The 9,413-nt window shown below is 46.8% G+C and overlaps 1 protein-coding gene across 1 annotated transcript in view; it reads left to right on the plus strand.

The window, feature by feature from the left end:
- The window catches only part of TTBK1 (tau tubulin kinase 1), a 101,231-nt gene extending 93,028 nt beyond the window's left edge, over positions 1–8,203 (plus strand). Inside the window, exons 14-15 of the mRNA XM_050709464.1 lie at positions 5,752–7,346; positions 7,777–8,203. Coding sequence (XP_050565421.1) covers positions 5,752–7,346; positions 7,777–8,203 — 2,022 coding nt within the window. The remainder of the gene's footprint in view (positions 1–5,751; positions 7,347–7,776) is intronic.
- Positions 8,204–9,413: the final 1,210 nt, after the last annotated feature.

Consider the following 9,413-nt stretch of genomic DNA (forward strand, 5'->3'; position numbering starts at 1 on the left):
GGATCCAAAGCTTGTTTTCCTTGAGTCTTTTTATTCTTCCTGTATCTAATCCCTTTAGAGCCTAATGTCAACCCCTTTTTGTACTGCAATAACACTGTAATATATGCTTGCACTAATTCTTCTGGCACACCGAGCATGCAAGACCGATTTAAAGCTTTTTTCAGAAGAAAAAACACTGTATTATTGTGTATATAGACATACTGAGAGAGAATTTGAATTCTGTCTCCTGTATAAAAGCATGCATTGATTACCTGTATGTAGACCATGCTGTAAATGCTGCAAAGTACTGTAAAATCCTACACTTGAAACCACAATGAACAGGCAATGTCATCAAAAACAAACAAAACAGAAGCTGTGCAATGGATTTTGTGCCTTTTTTAAATCCATGTATGTTAATCCAGACAATCGGAAAAAAAAAAAAAAAGAGCTTGTATACTACCAAAACCTTATTAAAGAATCAAAGGCAGCATCTTGGTGTTGGCTGGGTTTTTTGTTTGCTTTCTTGCTTTGCTTTTCTACTGCCCTTGCTTTCCAGCTCTGGGAAGGTGTCCCCTGCTCATCCTTGGGTACATGGGAGCATGGGCAGGAGGTAGAGGAGCTCTGTTAGAACAGGGAGAGTTTAATTATCATTTACCAATGTAACCACTGAAAACTCTCAGTTAAGTCCAATCTGGGAATAGAAACGAGGTCTTGTTACTGTTGGAGATGTATTTCATGCACTTTGGGAAGGCCACGTTGTGACTTCTATTTATGTAACTGTAGGCTAGCACTAATTTCACTGCTTTGCATCCAGTCATATCACAGCAATATTTTTCCTCTATCTGTTTCTTTCACAAATTATTTCACTTAAACTGTTTAAAACCAAGAGATGGAAGGGGGGTAGCAAGCCCCCCCCGCCACCCATCCTACAGTCTAATGGAAAATTGATGAGGCTCCCAGAGGAAAATGTTCCCTCTCCCCCACATCAATGCAGATGTGCTCAGGCAAGCAGGTTTTTGGTTTTTGTTTGTTTTTTCTCGTGGACACTGGACCCACTCTGTGCCATGCCAGAGACTGCTGCGCTGTGGGGCCATACGCACAGGCAAGTTATGAGGTCTCTTCTTCATGCCCTCATGATTCCTGAGATCACCAGAAGGTAACTCAGGCAGAACAGGCACTGTCATCACCCTTCATTGTTGTAGGGACCTGCACAGAGTATGTGTGCGCCTTGGAATGGGGCAAGATGGCTATGAGAGCATATTAATGAGCTGGATGCCAGTACTGCTTCTGAACACACCGGTGTGAGTCCTCTCCGTGCCGCTGTCCTGAGAAGGACGTCTGGCTACATTCCCAGTCACAAAGTGGAAACTGCATCTTTGCTGATTTTTGCAGTATTTGCAACATCACCGGGCTGTAGGAACTTTGCAGCCTGTATTGGGTGATGTCAGTCTCCTCTGAGGTTTTCCCAGTGCCAGTCATCCTGCAAATTTGAACCCCTAACAGTTTACAGTAAATACAAAGCCCCAGACTCTGCTTGGCTATTCATGAGCACAGGGAGAGATGGTCTTCAAGGGGCTGGTTCTGCCTCTGCCAAATGCCAGCAGGTAGGTCTTTTTCTCTCCTGAAAAAGAGAGACCTCCCCTCTATATTCTAACTGTCCTCTGCGCAAAGCAGGGATATTTGCTACCTCCCAAATACATATCGCTACCAAAATAACCAGCCAAATTTAATTTACATGCAGTAAGGTTTGATGGAGAGACAAGAGTGTTTAAGAGGTAAAATGTGCAGACTTGGTGGGGAACACACACTTGGATACATCCACATACTGCCGTACCAATTCCTGGACAACTGAGAAGTTATAAGAAAGTCAGGATTGAAGATCTTAGCCCAAGGAGGTGGGAAAAAAACAGTTGACTGTCCAAGGACAGTCAATATGTCTTCTGAAAAAGGGAGCAGCGTAAGCAGAGATCAGAGTGTGCCGGAGCAAAGCAAGTCCTTTTGACCCAGATAGAGCCAGCTCCAGCATAGCTCTGCTCATGCACAGTCTCAGTAGCTTTTTTAAATGGGGCAGCTTCTTCAGCTCATAGCTAAGTTCCTGCTCTTTCTTAAGCTGGTGAGCCAGCCAGTTCTTTCAGGCAGGGACCTGTGAAGAACAAAGCCCCCCACCTCAGGTTGAGGGACCCCATCCAACAGGACAGTCCTGGGTGGTGGCAACTCCACAGAACATCTTCGTGAGAGGACCTGAACATTCTGCAAGCTGAACAGGTCTCAGCAGAGGAGTCCTGGTAGCAAAGAAAGCAAACATCACCCTGGCCTGTATTAGTAGGAGTGCACCAGTAGGGTGAGGGAAGCAATTATTTCTATTAGGCACTTGTGAGATCTGATCTAGAGTACAGTATCCAGGCTGGGGCTCCCCAGTAAAAGATCTTGACACAGTGGAGTGAGCCTAGCAGAGAGCCACCAGCATGGTTAGGAATCAGAGAGGTAGGACATACAAGGAGAGGCTGAAAGAGCTGCATTTGTTCGGCCTTAAAAGGAGAAAAATTGGGGCAGGATCTTATTTTTTCTTGAACTACCCGATGAGAGGATGATGCTAGATTCTTCTCAGAGGTGCACAGTGAAAGATCATGATGCATTGGACAAAAATTGCACAAAAGAAAAATTAGATATAGGAATTAGATGTAAAGAAAAAAAATCACCCTGAAGATTGTCAAACACTTGGACAGGGTCCCGAAGAGGCTGTGGGATCTTCATCCTTGGAGATACTCAAAATTCAGCTGGAAAAGGCCCAGAGTAGCCAGCTCTAAGTTGGTCTTGCTTTGAGGTGTGATTGGAGCAGAGACCTTCAGAGATTCTATACATCTTTGTTATTCTACAGATTTGAGACATGAGCTAAGCCTCTCTAGTCCTGACCTTCCAGTATCCGCCTCCAAGTCCTCCCCATTGGTACAGCAGAGCAGAAAAGTTCTACTCCAGCCCCTGAGGAACAGTCCTAGAGCAAGTGAGTGTGCAGTAGCACAAAAGACATGTGCTGTATGTCAAGAGAGGACACAACCCTCTCTGTTGAGGGCTTCAGACTAGGAACAGCCTGTTCAGCAGCACGGCTGCTTGCAGGTAGCTGCTGATCACATTAACTCAACAGTGAATACAGTCTCAGACTTTGACGCCCTGGGACTGTCTTCCTTGTTAACAGCTTCAGATGATGATAGTAGTGAAGGTAAGAAAATACATGTTAAACTAATATTTGACCCACGACTCATTTCAACATCTCTTTTCCTTGGGGTTGTGGATAACTTTTGTCTTTCATTTTTGGCATATTTATGCTCTTTGGATTTTCTCCATGATGGGTTTGCAGTGACAAAATAACCACAGTCTCAGGATGCTTTGAGGAATGAATTTTGCCAGTGTTTGTGTAGTGCATCCGATAGGTTAAATAGTCCAAGTCTGCCAAAGGTAGGCAGAAGCCAAACAATCAGTGTTGTATCACTGCAGTGTCCAAGCAGGGCAATAGAAAATACACAGAGAAAATGAAATGACAGACGGAAAGGCAGTCAGTCCATTTGCTGAATACCACAAGGAATTTGTACAGGCAGAGGTGGAAGTATGTGGAGGTTGGTAATGTATCTGCAGCATGACTCAACGATAGCAAAGGATAACCAGAGCAGAAGAGGGCAGGAGCTGTAATTTATATTACAGCAATGTTGTGCTATTCAGCTCAGGGTCATACCTTTTTGCTTCGTTTGCTATATTTTAGATATATATAAATTACCTCAGAAAAACTTCTTATGTCTTGCAAAAGAAAGATTGGTTGAAGAAAGAGGGGTTGCTGCAGACGGGACTGAGAATACTAAAACAGTATGATAACTGTGTGCACATTGGGTGTGCTGATGTTCCTGCAGGGCTGATGAGATATTAGCTACAAGCAGAGAGTAAGATGAATATCAAAAGTTCATAGGATCCCCAAAGTGTACCATCAACCACAGCAGGGTGAAGTAGAGCAGCAGGTGACCTGTTGTTGGAGACGGAGTTTCCTTTCCAGTGGGAAACTCAGCACAATCAAGACGTTGGTTATGGCTTCTTTGTTCGGGTCCAGTCCCAAAGCTGGGGAAGCATGCCTGCTTGATCAGGACTCCAGGGATAAGCAGATCTGTACAGTGGGTGTATTTCTTGGGAAGAGCAACTCTAGCCAATAGGACAAATCCAACCTTGGGCTCCAAATGGATTAATTTCCAGGAAGTGCCCTGGAGAAAAAGAGGGAGGAAGCCTAGTGGGTAATTTCCTTTGCAAACTGTGGTAGGTCCATCTAAACAGGCAAAGTTCCACAGCTGCCAACCTGATACAAAAGGTAGAGTGAATCAGTAACAGCCCAAATCTGGTTAATACAGGGCCATCCTCAGGGCCAGGCTTCAAATAAGCTTTGGACTCCAAAGGCATTGCCAAAGCCAGCCTGTGATTTATTTTATAAGATAGATAGAAAAATGAAGGCAGCAGCAGGCAGGTTTTGTCAATGGTTGAGGAGAAATGAGGAAACAACCAAAATACAAATGAATCCAGGAGTACTGAAGAATGAGTGCGTTCTTCATTTTGGAAGAACAATCTATCACCATGCATAACTGCTCAGAGCTGCCCACAAATCTATTTGACATGTTCCTGTTCCATGTGAGCATAAAGATCTTACATTTTTTCAGGCACAATTATTATGAGATGTAACAAGGAGATTTTCAGTGCAAATTAAAGTTGTGGCATTGGAGTAAAAAGATATGAGGGTTTTTAATTCTCTAGAGAAAAGAGGTCACCTAAATATCTTAAAAAAATCCATTCTGAAGAGTGTTGCTACTATGATTTTCATTTACAAACAATTGTTAATTAGACTAAACTTGGATAGGCATTTCCTATTTATTTTGTCCTTTTTTTGCTTGTTCAATTAAGAGTGTGTGTGTGAACTGTTGCTTTTCTACTAGTTTTATTTTCAAACATTTTACAGTCTACTCCTGTAGCCTTATGAGCAGTCATCCCTCTACAGACTGCAGCTTGAAAAATACGTCTCCACCAACAGTTCAGTTCTCCATTGTTTTTAGTGGTTGGACACACCAGAACCTAATAAAGGTACTTTATATGTCAGCATTCATGACTTACTGGCTGGTCATTTTAATGAAAACAGACGCTTGTAGAATACGGAATTAGAAGTTGCTGGACATAAAATGGAAGCGGAAGGGAGAGATGGATAGCACAGCAGGGGAGCACAGAAGAGCTACAAAGGTTATTGCTGTGGGACAACGTTGGATGGTACTCTGAAGTGGTTAGGAAACGTATCTACCCCAGAGGGGGGTCCTTGAGCTCACTGTGGCCTGGGCATAAAAGAGAGTTGCTGAATGGTTCTAGTAAGGAAGGAGTGAATATATAAGTACTGAAATAAATATATAAGTACTGATAGAAATGGGTAAGTACTGAGGAAGATTGGGAGATATGAAAAAATCCTGAAGAACTGCTTGCAAAGAGGTCTTTCTAGTCCAAGTTAATGACTGCTAACAAAGAAACTCCTCAGGCATGTTTTTTTTTTGCCTTTCTTGATAAGTGTCTTTGTGAATCTCTCCTTCCTAAGGTTGGTACTAATCTGATAACTGAGTTATCACTGCTCCAACATATATTTTGGAATCATAATGGTTTAGAGGATTTCCACTGACGCTTCCCACTGTTGATGCTGATGACGTTTGTGCCAGTGATATGTCTGAATATTAACCTTTTTCTTTTGTCCTATTTGTTTTCTGGCAGGCATATACACTGAAGTCATTTGAAATGAATGGTCTGCCCAAGGCGGTGCCTTTAAGTTTGCCTTATCAAGACTTCAGAAAAGATGTGTCAGACTACTGGGAGAAGCCTAAAGTATCCCAGCGGATAAAGAGAGTTGATTTCTCAAATGTTGTCTTGACTGCTCCTTGCAAACCCCTGGAACCTTATCTGGAAATGAATGGAAAAGAGGAGGAGGAAGAAGATGAGGAAGAAGACGAGGAGGAAGAAGAAGATGAGGAGGAAGCAGAGGAGGAAGGGGATGAGATTGACATGCATAGTGGTTCCAGCAGTGACCTGAGTCAAAAAAGCACAGAGCGCAGCCAGGAGTGTGCACCATCCACACTCCTGGCCGATGACCAGAAGGGATCCAAGGGTCGGGCTTCCACGGCTGATGGGGACCTGGAACTGGAGGAAGGCTCGAAAACACTAGTGCTGTTTTCACCAGGTGATCTGAAAAAGTCCCCGGTGACCACAGACTTGGCTCCAGAAGTTGATCTGGGGACTCTTGCTGCACTGACACCTCAGAGCGAGCGGCCGCAGCCGATGGGTAGCCAACTAGATGTATCTGAGCCAGGGACCCTGTCCTCAGTCCTTAAATCTGAACCAAAGCCTCCCGTGGCAGTGGCTACAGCTTCTTCCCCATTTACCAAAGTTGAGCGCACATTTGTTCATATAGCTGAAAAGACCCACTTAAATGTCATGTCTTCCAGCGGCCAGCTGATGAGACATGAGGAGTACTGCCCTCCAGGCCAGTTTGAAGAGGTGATTATTGAAGAGGAGCTGGAAGATAACCTGGTGCTGGTAGAGAATGGAAGCATCCATTCGGGGCTAGAAGGGGCAGAGACAGAGAGCTGTGCACTTTCGGCTAATCACATTGAAATCACCTCGGAGACGGTGGGAGAGCAGCTGGCCATTCCTAATGGCATAGCAAAGCCTCCTGAGGACAAGCCAGAGTCCTCAGACAAAGTAGCACTCTCGCTGGATTTGGAAGAGCCTGCTAAGGTTGTCACAAAGGAGCCTGACCTTGAGAAGTCAGCATCAGTAACAGAACACCTTAAGCCAGCAGAGATCCTCCTGGACACACCACAGCAGGGTCCCAGGAGGCCTCTGGGCTCTAGATATAGAAGTCGGATACCCATTTTGTTCTCCGAGGAGGACACCGGCTCAGATCTTTCAACTTCACTCTCAGCCAAAGAGAGGCTTTATAAGAGGGCAAAGCAACCTGACTTGGCTCGTCTCGTGATGGAGAAGAGGCAAAACCGCCTCCTTAGGCTGGCCTCAGGGGCGTCCTCCTCAGCATCCTCCAGCGATGAGAGGCGGCGGGCCTCAGAAACCCTGTCAGCCACCGGTTCTGAGGAGGACACCCATGACTCTGATGACTCCATCCCACGAAAGGCAGGGAAGGAGAAGGCTGGCCTCCTGGGGAAAGAAGAGAAACTCATAAGCACAAAGAGCAGAATTCCTCGGCCCATCACGCCAGTGAAAACACCGCTAGAGGCAATGAAGTCTGAGAGCTCCACAGCCGTGGCAATGGCAGTGCTGTGTAGCTCCCCACAGGATGCAGCTGTTGCCCACAGGTAAGCCTGAAACGCTGAGCAATGCAAGATATTGGACTTGTTAAGGAATCACAGTGGGGGATTTGCTCACCTCCCACTCCGTTACCCTTCACTTGGCTTGAATGAATGGTCCATTCCTGTTTCTTACAGTCATTTCAACTCACTGATGTCTGACATTCCCACCTCTGTTGTCGTCTTTGGCTGAGTCTGGCCAAAAGGCCAAGCCCCTCTTCACTTGCCCTGGCTTTGAAGCTTTCTTCCATTCCATGAACTCTTTTATTTGGTCTGAAGCTGCTAATAGCAGATCCCTCCTTTGTTGAGCTCTCAGTCCTGCAGCATGTTTACCATGGCCTTGACTCCGTAGGGGCACTTGGCCTGGCTATTGCATTTAGCTGCCCAGAGATCCTTGCAGAAATTCCTCTTCATCCCCCACTCTTCTCTTTCCTTGCAGGCTTCAGGCACAGAGACCAGCTGGAAATGTCCCAAACGATTGCCGAACAACACAGACACAAAGTCAGCTTCCTCCTTCACCAAGTTCCACTTCTCTTCCTCCACGGAGCAGCTCACGGAGGTCCAGTTGTGCATCCCCTCGGAGCCCTGTTCTTCCTTCAAAAAACCCCAGTGCTTCCCCCAGAAGCCAGTTGCTGCCTCGGAAGGAAAGTCCTTCTCCCTGCCGGCAGCATAAGCCAGGGACTGCTCTTCAGCGAGTTCCACCTTCCCCCCGACCTCAGCCCCAAGCTCAGGCCCTGGGGCCAACAGGAGACTCCCTGCCCTCTCCTGGCGTGGCCAAAAAACGTCAAAGAGGAAAAACCCAGACTCAGAGTCCAGCAACCAAAGGAAAGCAGGTGTCCCCGGAAAGTAAGGCAGCTGCCAGATAATGATCTTCTGCCAACCTGACAGACTGGGTAACTTCTGCATATAGTATACACTTGAGATGCTGCAGCACAGCCTTCCATGCCGGAACCACGAGTGTATAGCAGTAGCTGTACTTCAATGCTTCACTCACTCTCCCCCCACACCGTCGCAATCAGCTCCCACGGGCCTGAGAGCCTCTGAGCCACGGAGCCTTCTTCGAGGGAAACATCCAGTCCGCAGCTCACGCTTGCTAATATACAGCACCAAGCAGCGACCCAGGCAGCCTGCCTAGTGCCTGACCCTCCCCTCTCCCTAGGCATTCCCCTCTCTCTGTTAGCAATACCAGTCGCCAATACCGACCCTGGCTTCGGAAAGAGGAGCAGAGGTGATGAGAGCAAGGCCTGCTGGGGAGGAAGGCTCCTGTCCTGCAAGCAGCTCCCTCCTCTCTCTTTGCTGGAGAACACCAGCCTTGGCTGCCAGCACCTGAGTGTTGGCTCACCTCCTGCCACCCGTGTAAGCAAAGGATTGTCACCAGCTCAGCCAAGGGTGATGGATGTGTCGTTGTGAGCTGAGAGGAGAGGAGCAGGAGAGGGGTGGAGGGGGTTTTCCTCTCCTTTCCAGAGGTGCCTCTGCAGGCAGGAGGGGGAGACAGGCAGGTCTTGCTGGATCCTCCTACCTGCTCCAGTATGTCCCACAGAGGAGGCAGTCTGTTTCTGCAGATGCCTATGTGGCAGGTATTTAGGTGGAAGTAGGGATGTATTGGCAGCTTGCTGGGAAATCAAGAGCGCTTGCTAATTGATGTGGAAGAGAGCACACTGCAGCTGCTTCTGTCTCAAATACCGAACTGTGACCTGCGGAGACCACATCTCCCAACACGGGTGGTTCCTCTCAACCGAAGTGTGGTTGGTGCTGCAGTTCTGTAGTCCACCAGACACAGCTCCATCCTGAAGATGTGAATAGTCACTGGATGCCTTCAGCTCAGGTGCCCTCTGCACCTAAATTCCTTGTGCTTTATTGTTCACGCTCTTGGTGTTTGTGAATTTTGGCACTGTGGTTGAAAGTTCCCCTACACAGCAGGGTGGGAAATAATTATCTTGTAGTATATTCAAAAGCTGCTGCTTTGCAAGGAGAGGTTTGCTGGTACACCGTGGGTATCTCGTGCATTTCTAAGGGGGAGATCGGGTTTATGTCTTTCTCTTTCTCGGTGCTCAGCTCTTCCACATGTTGCATTAG

This window comes from Cygnus atratus, chromosome 3, assembly GCF_013377495.2.
Source record: "Cygnus atratus isolate AKBS03 ecotype Queensland, Australia chromosome 3, CAtr_DNAZoo_HiC_assembly, whole genome shotgun sequence".
NCBI classification, from domain to species: domain Eukaryota; kingdom Metazoa; phylum Chordata; class Aves; order Anseriformes; family Anatidae; genus Cygnus; species Cygnus atratus.